The sequence below is a fragment of the Pan troglodytes genome, chromosome 7 (genome assembly GCF_028858775.2).
Source record: "Pan troglodytes isolate AG18354 chromosome 7, NHGRI_mPanTro3-v2.0_pri, whole genome shotgun sequence".
In the NCBI taxonomy this organism is placed as follows: Eukaryota; Metazoa; Chordata; class Mammalia; order Primates; family Hominidae; genus Pan; species Pan troglodytes.
The window spans coordinates 81581248-81595738 of NC_072405.2; the positions used below are offsets into that span (position 1 = coordinate 81581248).

Genomic DNA, 14491 nt, shown 5'->3' on the forward strand with positions numbered 1-14491 from the left:
ACTCATTATGTAACAAAAATTTACTTTGGACGTTCAACTAAAATGACATCATCAACTGTGACTTGTCCTGGGTTTGGTTGACAGACATGACTGGAATTAGTAAAATGTTTTAGTTTAGACAGAGAATCACCAAATGTTAGAGGTTAAGTGACCTTGCAGATGACCTAATCCAAATTTCCAAAGGGTTTAACCAACATCACGCAGTTAATTGTTTGGAATCTTCACTTCCCTGGCCATATACACACATAATTGTTTTTTTTATTTCTTTTTTTATTATTATACTTTAAGTTCTAGGGTACAGGTGCACAAAGTGCAGCTTTGTTACATATGTATACATATGCCATGTTGGTGTGCTGCACCCATTAACTCGTCATTTACATTAGGTATATCTCCTAATGGTATCCCTCCCCCCTCCCCCCACCCCACAACAGGCCCCAGTGTGTGATATCCCCCTTCCTGTGTCTCTGTGTTCTCATTGTTCAATTCCCACCTATGAGTGAAAACATGCAATGTTTGGTTTTTTGTCCTTGCAATAGTTTGCTGAGAATGATCGTTTCCAGCTTCTTCCATGTCCCTACAAAGGACATGAACTCATCATTTTTTATAGCTGCATAGTATTCCATGGTGTATATGTGCCACATTTTCTTAATCTAGTCTATCATTGTTGGACATTTGGGTTGGTTCCAAGTCTTTGCTATTGTGAATAGTGCCACAATAAACATACGTGTGCATGTGTCTTTATAGCAGCATGATTTATAGTCCTTTGGGTATATACCCAGTAATGGGATGGCTGGGTCAAATGGTATTTCTAGTTCTAGATCCCTGAGGAATCACCACACTGACTTCCACAATGGTTGAACCAGTTTACAGTCCCACCAACAGTGTAAAAGTGTTCCTATTTCTCCACATCCTCTCCAGCACCTATTGTTTCCTGACTTTTTAATGATCGCCATTCTAACTGGTGTGAGATGGTATTTCATTGTGATTTTGATTTGCATTTCTCTGATGGCCAGTGATGATGAGCATTTTTTCATGTGTCTGTTGGCTGCATAAATGTCTTCTTTTGAGAAGTGTCTGTTCATATCCTTCACCCACTTGTTGATGGGGTTGTTTGTTTTTTTCTTGTAAATTTGTTTGAGTTCATTGTAGATTCTGGATATTAGCCCTTTGTCAGATGAGTAGATTGCAAAAATTTTCTCTCATTCTGTAGGTTGCCTGTTCACTCTGATGGTAGTTTCTTTTGCTGTGCAGAAGCTCTTTAGTTTAATTAGATCCCATTTGTCAATTTTGGTTTTTGTTGCCATTGCTTTTGGTGTTTTAGACATGAAGTCCTTGCCCATGCCTATGTCCTGAATGGTATTGCCTAGGTTTTCTTCTAGGGTTTTTATGGTTTTAGGTCTAACATTTAAGTCTTTAATCCATCTTGAATTAACTTTTGTGTAAGGTGTAAGGAAGGGATCCAGTTTCAGCTTTCTACTAATGGCTAGCCAGTTTTCCCAGCACCATTTGTTAAATAGGGAATCCTTTCCGCATTTCTTGTTTTTGTCAGGTTTGTCAAAGATCAGATAGTTGTAGATGTGTGGTATTATTTCTGAGGGCTCTGTTCTGTTCCATTGATCTATATCTCTGTTTTGGTACCAGTACCATGCTGTTTTGGTTACTGTAGTCTTGTAGTATAGTTTGAAGTCAGGTAGCATGATGCCTCAAGCTTTGTTCTTTTGGCTTAGGATTGACTTGGCAATGGGGGCTCTTTTTTGGTTCCATATGAACTTTAAGGTAGTTTTTTCCAATTCTGTGAAGAAAGTCATTGGTAGCTTGATGGGGATGGCATTGAGTCTATAAATTACCTTGGGCAGTATGGCCATTTTCACGATATTGATTCTTCCTATCCATGAGCATGGAATGTTCTTCCATTTGTTTGTGTCCTCTTTTATTTCATTGAGCAGTGGTTTGTAGTTCTCCTTGAAGAGGTCCTTCACATCCCTTGTAAGTTGGATTCCTAGGTATTTTATTTTCTTTGAAGCAGTTGTGAATGGGAGTTCACTCATGATTTGGCTCTCTGTTTGTCTGTTATTGGTGTATAAGAATGCTTGTGATTTTTGCACATAATTCTGTTTGCTAGAGCTGAAATAGTTCACTCCTGCCAGCTCTGGAGGTCAGTTGTTGGAGGTGAAAGGGATTAAAAACCTGAGGCAGGTGGGGCATGGTGACTTATGCCTGTAATCCCACCACTTTGAGAGGCCAAGGTGGGTGAATCAACTTGAGGCCCAGCATTTGAGACCAGCCTGGCCAACGTGGTGAAACGCTGTCGCTATAAAAATACAAAAATTAGCTGGGCATGGTGGTGCACACCTGTATTCCCAGCTACTTGGGAGGCTGAGGCACAAGAATCGCTTATGTCTGGGAGGTGGAGGTTGCAGTGAGCCAAGATCGTGCCACTGCACTCCAGCCTGGGCAACGGAGCCAGACACTGTCTCAAAAACAAACAAACAAACAAAAAAAACACCTGAGACAGTGAGATTCTAACCTGTGAATGGTTGTGGTAAGTGAAGCAATACCTAAGTGTTCCCGGACCAAACCAAGGGTGAGGCTGCTTATTCTCGTGGCCCAATAATGAAATGCAGAGGAACTGGGAAAGGAGAGAGTTTATTTCTGTAACCAGGTACAGGGAGAAGGCCTGGAAATTATCCCCAGACCAACTCAAAATTACAAAGTTTTCCAGAGCTTATATACCTTCTAAGCTATATGTCTACGTGTAAGTGTGCATTCATCTAAAGACATAAGTGATTAACTTCTTTTAATCTATAACAAAGGCCTGAGTCCTGAAGACCTTCCTCTGGAGCCTCAGTAAATTTACCTAATCTAAATGGGTCCAGGTGCTGGGGTGGTTACCCTTGTCTCCTGCTAAATCACTGAAGTTTAGGGAGTTCCTTCAGACCCCCAGAAAACTTGTTTGTGAAGACCTGGGGAGTTTCCTTAGACCCCCTATAAAACTTGTTTAATCCTAAACAGGTCCTGTTAAGAATTCCTTCATTATCTTGTCAGCTTCAAGGCCCAGGAAAGGCCTGGGCAAAACTCTTGGTGGGCTTTTGTTGCAGTCCAACCTTTATATAAGGGCATTGGCTTTTTCAGCTTTTAGTATATAAGTTAACCACTCAGTCAGTGCTGAAACAATGGTTGTGGAGGCCTGCGTTAGTGAGACCTGGCTTGCCACATAAGTGCCATAAGAGCTTACTATAAAGTAAATATTCATGTTTTGAAGTGCATCCTCAAGCTTAAAGCAAAATTTCACATTTATTATATTTATTGTGTTAAAAAAACTCTACAATAAGACAATAAACTTGCATTTGGCTCATTGCACCACACATCACCTTGGTATTTATTGAATCATTTATCTAAAGTGCTGTCTTTCTGGGAGAACTCCAAGCTTCACAAGATGTTTAAAATAAGTCCTTCCTCTAAATTGAGAGCAAATGGGTTTTGACAAATTGAATTTCAACATGAGAAAGATAATAATGCACTTCAGTACCTATGGTTTTCTTTAACGTGAATATGGAATGGCTTAAGGGCTTGAATGATTAGTTTTTCCTTTAGTAACTATTTGTCTTCAAGAATGTGTCCTAAATCCTGTTCTGCATATGCTAAATTTCCAAGTGTTAAAGTGGTCATATTTGTTAAGCTGTGGTCAACTAGACAATAGACTACAGCAAGACTCTATTGTGTTTCATCATCATTTCCCAAAATTAGCTGCAGAAGTAAAGTGACCTACAGTCTAGCTCTAATTGTGGAATGAAGGACTGAAGGCCCCCTTGGACCTTTCACTTTATCCTTTGCCAAAAGGTGGAAGGCAATAGAATGGATTCACTTGCATTTCTACTTCTCTCCTCTCTTTGAAGTGATAAACACATGTCAGTAAAATGCATTCAAAATTAACAAATGAACAGATTAGATATAGAAAATCTAGAGTATGGATTGTCAGTACAAGAAGAATGGCAGTAATCCCAATACTTAAAATGCCCAAAGATGTATTAGCAACAGCGTGACCTCCCGAAAAAATATCTTGGTTCCTTATGATAAGAGCATAGGAATGGATGGGATCTGACCATTGATTTTTCAGGAATATTTTAGTGGCAGAATATTGTACATGTTACCCTGCCATTGGCTTCTGAGGGTAGGGATTCAAGGTGAGCATTCCCAACTTGCCTTTAAAACCATCTGAATCTATTAGCCAGGGATTTATCTAAATCTTCTCAAGGGAGTTTCTAACTTTAGCCTTCACAGCCTCTTAGAGGAGTTAAAGAGGACCTTTATTTTTCTATTGTGATACACTGATCCATATTTTTAAAGAAAATTCTGAAGTACTCTCAAAAAGATAGAAAGTATTTAAGCTAGTTCTAAGAAAAAGTATAAAACACTAATAATAAAACACTGCACTTTAAGTTAAAGGTCCATAAATCTTTATTTACTCTACAACACATTCTGAAATGCATTATACTGTTGTTTCACTTTATAGCAATTTAAGGAGGAAAGATGGAAGCTGGAAGAAGAGGAAGAAGAAAACAATGAAAGATATAAAGGGGCCAGGCACAGTGGCTCCCAGCACTTTGGGAGGCCGAGGCAGGTGGATCACAAGACCAGCCTGGGCAGCAGGGCGAAACCCCGTATCTACTAAAAATACAAAAAAAATTAGCTGAGCATGGTGGTGCATACCTGTAGTCCCAGCTACTCAGGTGGCTGAGGTCAAGGCCAGGGGATCACTTGAGCCTGAGAGGCAGAGGTTGCAGTGAGCTAGTGAGCTGAGATTGCACCACTGCACTCCAGCCTGGATGACAGAACAAAACCTTTCCCCCTTCACCCCCCGCAAAAAAAAAAAAAAAAAGTAAAGGAGACGTAAGAGGAGAAAGGAGGAAGTGAAAGGAGAATAACCCAGAAGTGGAGAAATTTAGAGAGATTAAAAAGAAGAAAATGCAGGGAGGAAGAAGTAAGAAGTCCTGATGTAAACTAATTTTTTAACAATCTAATGTGTACTGAGCTGTGTGGTATCAAAATGTCTAATCACTGCCCTTTGAAGTGTTTACTAGATGCTCAGTCTCTAAATGAAACAGTCACTTCAGAATATTTTTCTCAGTTCTACGTATGATAACTGAAACCAATGACACCTCCCACCAAGGTCACTGGCAAAGGTCAGATGAAACCAAGCCAGACCTAACCTAGGTAAGAGAGGTTTCCTTCTCCACCAAGAATTGAGTATACTAAATACACAATTTAAGCAAAGAAGCACTTCCTTTGCCTTACCCTCAAATCTGCATCCTTCTGCTTGCCCCATAAATCTAGAACACTGGGATTTGGTGAGAAAATCCCCACTTGGGCTATCTATGTCCTATATGGCTTTACAGATATTCCACATACCTGTCCTTGGCCTTTGTCCTTCCAGACTGCAGTTCTGGGTCATTTCATTTATTTAGTGATGTCTATGTACCATGTAATTTTTATAACAGCTGCGAAGTAGCTATGATTGTTGCCTTTATTCAACAGATCTGTACTTTGAGACAGAAAGGTTAAATAACTTGCCCAAGGTCACCCAATAAGTGGTAAAGCCAGGGTCAGAGCTCAGACTGCCTGACTCTAAAACCCAGTCACTAGTCCTCTCCTTACTTCATTCTAAGCTCTTCCTCTTTCCTTCCATGTCTGACATCATGCCACCTGGAATGTCAGCCCTGCACTGAAATCATCATGGTTGTTCTTCAAACTCTTCTTTATGAAACCTTCCTGCACTCTTTGAAGTTAGCATATAATCTTCCTTTTCCACATGATGCTGGCCAGAAGTCCACACATCTGAGGACAAAGGCCATACTAACTTGGTTCTGATGTCAGTGCTTGCCACATGAATATTACCTGTTCTTAGAAGAAGCATTGTTGTACTGAGTGCCATGTTCTCTCTCCAGGTGTCGGTCTGAGTTTATATTTTTAATTGCAGAATGAAATTCCTGGCGATCACCAATTCTGTCTAGCTTACATGGCATGTAAGACAATTCCTTTAACAAAACACAAACCAGGTGGTTAAGAGAGAAAAATACAGATAACTAAGAGAGGAGAGATAATTACTCCCCCCAAAAACTATTCCAGCCATATGTGGCCCTCATCCAAATGTTGGATGCCCATACATGTTCCTAAGAACAATGAGTGTGGAAGGGGGGAATGGAATTTAAATATATATTAGGCTTCTAAATGAAGTATTTGTGTTAGTTAGGGAATTTTAAGTTGTAAAATTACCTTCTTATAATCTTCTTGGAAGAACTTGGAGCATTCCATATTAGTTAAACAATCACCGACCCATCTGTCTCCTAGCTGCCTAAGCAACTAAGAGGATTTGCTGACTTGGACTTTTCTCTTTTCCAGATCCTGGCCATCGTGTCTATCCTGTTCATTGTGCTTTCCACCATTGCTTTGTCTCTCAATACGCTGCCGGAGCTGCAGGAAACAGACGAATTTGGACAACTCAATGACAATCGCCAATTAGCACACGTGGAGGCTGTGTGTATTGCATGGTTTACCATGGAGTACCTTTTGCGATTCTTATCCTCACCAAATAAATGGAAGTTCTTCAAAGGCCCACTGAATGTCATTGATTTGCTGGCCATCTTGCCGTACTATGTCACCATTTTTCTGACGGAGTCCAACAAGAGCGTGCTGCAGTTCCAAAACGTGAGGCGCGTGGTCCAGATCTTCCGAATCATGCGCATCCTCAGGATCCTGAAACTCGCCAGGCATTCGACAGGCCTGCAGTCTCTGGGTTTCACCCTTAGGCGGAGTTACAATGAATTGGGCTTGTTGATATTGTTTCTGGCCATGGGGATAATGATATTTTCCAGCCTGGTATTTTTTGCTGAGAAGGATGAAGATGCTACCAAGTTCACCAGTATCCCTGCATCATTTTGGTGGGCCACCATCACCATGACCACTGTTGGCTATGGTGACATTTACCCTAAAACATTACTAGGGAAAATTGTGGGAGGTCTGTGCTGTATTGCTGGGGTTCTGGTTATTGCCCTTCCTATCCCAATTATTGTGAACAATTTTTCTGAGTTTTACAAGGAGCAGAAACGCCAAGAGAAAGCAATTAAAAGGAGGGAGGCTCTTGAGCGGGCCAAAAGGAACGGAAGCATCGTTTCTATGAACTTAAAAGATGCCTTCGCTCGAAGTATGGAACTGATAGATGTGGCTGTTGAGAAGGCCGGAGAGTCCGCCAACACAAAGGACTCCGCCGACGATAATCACCTGTCGCCAAGCCGGTGGAAGTGGGCCAGGAAGGCTCTGTCGGAAACAAGCTCCAACAAGTCTTTCGAGAATAAGTACCAGGAGGTTAGCCAAAAAGACTCCCACGAGCAGCTGAACAACACGTCTTCCTCCAGCCCACAGCATCTGAGTGCCCAGAAACTGGAGATGCTATACAATGAAATCACCAAGACACAGCCTCATTCTCACCCAAACCCAGACTGCCAAGAAAAGCCTGAGAGGCCATCTGCATATGAAGAAGAGATTGAAATGGAAGAAGTGGTGTGTCCACAGGAGCAGCTGGCCGTGGCACAGACCGAGGTCATTGTGGACATGAAGAGCACCTCCAGCATCGACAGCTTCACCAGCTGTGCCACCGACTTCACAGAGACAGAGAGATCGCCGCTGCCGCCGCCCTCCGCCTCTCACTTGCAGATGAAGTTCCCAACCGACCTCCCAGGGACAGAAGAGCACCAAAGAGCTAGGGGCCCCCCGTTTCTAACTCTATCCAGAGAGAAAGGGCCTGCTGCCAGGGATGGCATGCTGGAGTATGCCCCAGTTGACATAACTGTGAACCTCGATGCCAGTGGCTCCCAGTGTGGGCTACATAGTCCTTTGCAGTCTGACAATGCCACCGACAGTCCTAAGAGCTCTCTAAAAGGCAGCAACCCACTAAAGTCCAGATCCCTCAAAGTGAACTTTAAGGAAAATAGAGGCAGTGCACCACAGACCCCGCCCAGCACAGCCAGGCCACTGCCGGTCACCACAGCTGACTTTTCGCTCACTACCCCGCAGCACATCAGTACCATCCTCTTAGAAGAAACCCCCTCCCAGGGAGACAGACCCTTGCTGGGCACTGAGGTTTCAGCGCCTTGTCAGGGACCTTCCAAAGGGCTGTCCCCCAGGTTTCCCAAGCAGAAACTGTTCCCTTTCTCTTCAAGAGAGAGGAGGAGCTTCACTGAAATAGATACCGGTGACGACGAAGACTTCTTAGAGCTCCCAGGGGCAAGGGAGGAGAAGCAGGTGGACTCCAGCCCAAATTGCTTTGCAGATAAGCCTAGTGATGGGAGAGACCCTTTAAGAGAAGAGGGCAGTGTGGGCTCTTCCTCCCCGCAGGACACAGGTCACAACTGTAGGCAAGACATTTACCATGCTGTGAGTGAAGTCAAAAAGGACAGTAGTCAAGAAGGGTGCAAGATGGAAAATCACTTGTTTGCCCCAGAAATTCATTCCAACCCAGGAGACACAGGTTATTGTCCCACACGTGAAACCAGCATGTGACTAGTTACAAAAGCAATAAATTGAAAAACAAAACAAAACAAAACAAAACTTGTTTCTTAAAAATGTGGTTAATAATGCCTGTGAACTAAAAAAATGGGAAGCCCTCCCCAAAAAAAGTGCATAAAATGTTATTTTTGCATGGCATGAACAGTTTAGCTTAAGTACTGTTTAAATAAAGAGTCAAGACTGCATTTTGTAACAAACCAACAAAAATGACTGAAGAACAGTGAACAAATAAAAAGAGCTCTATTAGGAACCAGTATTCTGCAATGTCTGACATTTTTGATCCTTTCATTTCAAATTGTAGGCCGATTTTCAAGTCTTAACGTTTATTTTACAATGAAGCTTAGAATTTTCACATGAAAGGATGAAATGTCATTGCATGCATTCATAATTATGAAGAATAAGGTACTGTGAGCTTGCAAAATGCATAACTTTGTAAATAATGGGGCCTGGATGCAAAAGTGTCATGAACACATGGAAACAAGTTTCTGAGACACAGGTATTTCCTTCACAGCTACTGCCTGGAGGAGCTGTACAGACTTCCTGTTGCAAAATTGCAACCTCTCCTTAAACCATCTCGCATATCTTGCTTTGAGTTATAAAGCTCTTAAAAGTACATTTGTTTAAAGGAATACAGTATTTTTTATTTATTTGTGATATAATTCATAGGCTGCATTTTACTTTTTTGCTTCTGCTTAGTTGTGGCATTTGTGGTTCATTTATAAATCATAGACATAGGCAAGATTTAATGACCAGATATCAAAATATTTGAAATTTTGCCAATAAGTTATATGTCATGCCACAGCCGATTACAGAAATGCATTTTTTAAAAACCTGAAATTATTTAAAAGGTTGTATCATACAATTAAATGTTTTTAAGGCAGTCTACATTTGGAAATTAGTTCTGTTAAAAAATTTGGCCACCTAAAGATGACTGTATTTTCCACTTGTATCCAACATAACATAACCTTTCTTAACTAAAGTTCTAAAAATAGAATACAGATATGCCAAAATGGAAATTCCAAAAAGTGACTTGAGAAACTAAAAGCAGAGTCATTTAAGTGAGATTGCCACTGCCACTCATAGAGTTGGCTGGGAGATGAGTTACTATGAAAAGAGCCCAGGCGTGGTAATGGGTCACCCTATATTTCTCAACATGGGATGCGAGGTGGGGGGACACTGCAATGTGTGGGAGGAAGTTGTTCTTTTTGCAGGATATGAATTACAGAACCCAGAGCACAGATGGCAGTCACACCCTCCTGTAATTACAGCAACTAGAAACACCCCCTTGCATTTCCAACCTTTTCAGGGGGTGGTTGGGACTCTCTTTGTTCGAAATGACTTTCAGCATTTTTGACTGGGAGCGGTGAAATCCAGAGCAGTGAAGGCACTGACCAGAGATTGCCCTGTTGGTGAAGTCTGTGCTAGAACCCAGGTCATCTTAATTCACTTTGCTTCACAGGAATCAAGGCTCTGGTCCAAATTTGCAACCACCAGATGTGGGATTCTAGGCAAGCCTGTACAACCTTTCTTGATCTCAGTTTTGCCCCAGTAAAAATCAAGACAAAATTATTTCCAAGGTCCCATAAGACTTTAATATGATTCCTTGGTCTCCCAGGAAGGTCCAGATTTTGCCTCAGCCTGATGCACTTTGTACACGTCTGTGTGTGTGTGTTTGTGTGTGTGTGTGTGTGTGTGTGTGTGTGTGTGTGTAAAATTCAGGGAAACAGGAAGATGCTGGGCCAAATTTAAAGCACAATTCATGTTTAAATTAAAAAATTCTAAATTTTATTTTATTTTTAAAAGGAAAAAATAGCCCAAATATTTAGACTGTTATTTAAGTCTTTAAAGAAAAACATTTCTTTATTAACAGAATCTGGTCATTATATCTCAGATAAGAAAACAGGTTTTAATCTTAGTTGAAACACAAGCAGACCTACTGCTAAAAATAATTTTAAACATTTCTTTTTTCACTGTGCTTAGAATTTCTTAGTGGTTTTCATGTTTGTTTCAAAACATAACCTTAAAGAGTTTATGGTCATTAATCGTTGATATTTACATTACTCATACTTATTTTAGTGTCGAAAGCTAAATATTGATCAGTTTTGTAAATAGAGTGTTTGAATTTCCTGTCTATAGTTTTTCAAGGTCAAACAGGTATATCTGCTGTTAGATGAATAGCAAATAATTTATGAAAATCATTTTATTTACATAGCCTCATAAAGCAATTATTTTTGAACGTCTCTTATTGATGAATCTCAACTCTTTTTATTCATCTTTCTGTATAAGTGGACTTGTCTTAATGCGCTAAGAGTTGACTGATGCCCACCTTTCCTATGTCTGTTAGGCCTTCTGCTGAGAACACTGCTCCAGAATGTTTAATATTAGAAAGCTTGCCTAGTCGAAGAATCCTAGACATTCCTCCCTGGAAGAGTCCTCCCCAAAATCTTTTTTCCCTTCATTCTAAGGTACATTTTTAAGTTTTAGAGAATTTTCTAGTACAACGCATGGAAGCTTATCCTTCCATTTTCCTTAGTTCCTCTGAGCCAAAAGTCTTCAGCTAGGAAAAAAAGAAAATGCTCCTCTAAAAAACATCTTCGACTTTGGTGTTTCACAAGGAGGCAGTGTGGGGACTGAAGGCTCCCAGGATGCACTTGTGTAGCACTTCCTAAGCCTTTTCCATGAACTGCACCTAACGCAGAGAATAAACATGTGTGCCTGGAATGGTCTGGGAATGTCCCAAGCACAGAGTTCTTTTGGAGTCTTATGTTTTACACAAAAAATTCATGTAAATGCTGCATTTTACTTCATAATTTTATATATTCCATATGTTTAAATATTTTAAAAATAATGTTTTATATTATTTACCAACTAGTAAAATGGATACTTGTATAACTTTAAATACGTCTTTTGTATCCCCTGGAAAAATAGATCCCCAGTTTGAGATGCACTGCATGAATGGCAGGAACAGAGATTGGTTCCCTGAGGGCCACTGGAGGTTTCTGCTGCTGAGAGCGCTCACCCCTTGTTACAAGTGAGGATTATTTGAATGACTACAAAATAACTCAGTTCCATGTATGGCTAATTTGATTCTTCTGACTCTCTTAACAACCAGCACAAATTACCACAATATTGTTTGAGGTCAAAGATTGAGTCCAATCCTATGAGGATAGAAATGGGTGCATCAATGTGTGTCCTGAGTCAGACCACACATACAAGGATGATATGCTAAGTGGGTCCCTGGAATTGACTTGATTCATCTCTAAACATTTTTACTAGAAATTTCTCTACCATGACACAACCAGCTGCTTTGAAGCAAGCATTTGATCAAGTGTTATCCTGATATAACTAGATTTGGTAACAAGGAGAATATGTGCCAAGTGTCTGTTCCCATTAATTTCTTCTCAAAACAGTCTCACTCTCCTATAGACACTGGCCTAGGAAAGTCAACAATTCAACTATTTTCTCTTGAAATTTGAATACCAAAAAAAGCCATATGTATATAGAGTACTTATAGTTTCTTATCTCACAACAGCCTTTTGAATATTCAGTAAAGGACTGGAGGGGTTATACATTTTGCTCAATTTCACACACGTCCCTGGTGAATAGAACTTGGCCTCATCCATGCCGTCCGGCTTCAAGTCTGGCATTCCAGTATACTACAGGAAAGTATGTTTAGTTAGGCTTGGTTTTTTTTTTCTAATAATATCAAAAATATGTAAATAAAACTGGAGGTGTATTTATAGTCACACAGCTTGTTTAAAGCAGCAGTAGATGATGCCAAATGGTAAAAACATAAAAGAACTGGCATTGACCATCTTTTGCGTATATGTTTCCCAATTTGGAATTCTGACCATAAGATATACATTCCTTGGTTAAAGAAAAGAATTCATTGTTCATGATATCACATGACGTACTCATTAAGCAGAGGGCTGCAGGAAGACACTTAATGGGAAACAAAAGCAAATAGAACTTTAGAAATACTTCTAAGTTCAAAAATATTGTCTAGTTGAATTTGATAATCATTTCACTGTTCATTTGTTCAAATACTAGTTGAGCACCCCTGTATGGTGCTAGGGTACAACCCTGGCTTCATGGAGCTTACTGCCTGGCCCACTTAAAACCAAGCTGAGGATTTGGTTACTGAAAAATGTCTTTTCTGAGGATGGAAAAACCATTCAATTATCAAGCCAGGGAAGCACACAACAGAAACAAATGAAGTGATTTTCCAAAGAACCGTTTTCCTAAAAAGTAGATGGATGGAATAAAGTCTAATCTAAAATTATTTTTGAATCACAGTTTAGATTTCATGTTTGAAATAACAAATTGTTAATCTGATTGAGTGAGGTTATGGGTTGTCTTTCCTTATATGATACAATGAAAAATAATTTTTTATTAGATATATTGCTTATCAAAATAGCTAATTATAGTCTGTAACAAGTCACTAGAGCAAAATTTAATACTAGTGGAAAAGTCTGTTAAAAAGTTTATGTTTTAATAGTGTGTTTGATGGTTATATTATTAAAAGCAAAGCATTTTAATGCTTTTTCTTCCTATTAACTATCGGCAACATTTTAGGGATATATCATTAATCATTGCTTAGTCCTCTAAATTTCTAAATGAAAGATTTTTAAAATTCAGTATTTAAAAACTACTTAGTTTGACTCAAGGTATTTATTCTCTAAGTCCATATGGATTTTGTGACTGCACTGCCCTCCCCCAAAACAGCACAACAACAAAAAAAGAAAAAAAGAAAGAAAGCAAAAGAAAGCCACAAAATCTAAATTAAAATTGAAAAGTTTAAAAGCCCATCCCTACTAAGAAAGAGGAAAGGTCCCAACTCCAAAATTTTGGTGAACACCTCATATTACTCAGTTTAGCATTTATTGTGACATAGTGACATAAATGCTCTCCTTTAGTGGTTTCAATGACCATTTCTTCTACTTGCCTTTTTAAAACAGCCTAACTTAATTTTATAAATCCTTATTTACCATAATCTCTTCCTTGTTAAGTCTAAAAGAATTTTAACCTGTAAATACACATCTAAATAAAGGGAAGTGAGGGACTGTCTTTAATAGTAAGGTCATCCAAGGCCAGCCAAAGATACAAGTACAAAATAAAAGAAGAAAGACTAAGAAAAATGTAAGTAAATTAAATATGTTTTTAAGCAGAAAAATTTATATTAGGTATAGGCATGCACCTGCATAAAATTTAGACTAAATACTTACTATTTATAGGAAATTTAGAATTCAGGCCATAATTCCAATTCTACTTTCTCTCCTGAAGAAATTATTTCTTATCATCTGACAGATATTTCCAGATTGTTGTTGATAAAGTGTTTTATTCAACAAATGTATGTTGAGGGTCACCTATGTGCCCAAAATTAACTTAGGTACAGTTCATTCCCTCAAGTTTGCAGTCTAGCAGAGGTTTCATATTTAAGAGGTTATAGTCCCAAGTAAAATCCAATTCCAGTGGATTGCAGTAAGCTAATAATAGTATGACAGTAGATTTGAGTTTGTTGTTGGAAAATGTCTGTAACTCCCTTTTATTTTCTTTCAGACCCAAGTTATTTTTTTCCATTCTCTAATCTAGAATCTGAATTTCCACCACATAGGGTTTCTAAACACTCATGCTTAAAATTGCAGTAGCTGTCTGAAATCTAGTGACAATGTATTTGAATGAAGACATTTCCCACTTTAGCAGAATAGGATTCTAGCCAAAAATGACTTTGAAAATGATCGTTTTTATACTCCCGTAACTGTTCTGTTTGATTTTTTTAAATCCTAGGCTGTATGCTGAGCTAGATGCCACCCCAAGCTGCTGATTTTATGAAAGCCGAACGCCCATCTGAGCAATGTTTATCTTCCCTCCGCGGTGGGCAATGCTGGCCAACAGTATGGCTACATAGTTTTTCTTTTAACTATTTTTG

At 39.4% G+C, this 14491-nt stretch overlaps 1 protein-coding gene across 1 annotated transcript in view; it reads left to right on the top strand.

The window, feature by feature from the left end:
- Positions 1-8816, top strand: part of KCNB2 (potassium voltage-gated channel subfamily B member 2) — a 397881-nt gene extending 389065 nt beyond the window's left edge. Inside the window, exon 3 of the mRNA XM_528164.9 lies at positions 6400-8816. Within this exon, the coding sequence (XP_528164.4) occupies positions 6400-8556 (2157 nt within the window). The 3' untranslated portion in view covers positions 8557-8816. The remainder of the gene's footprint in view (positions 1-6399) is intronic.
- The last annotated feature ends 5675 nt before the right edge of the window (positions 8817-14491 follow it).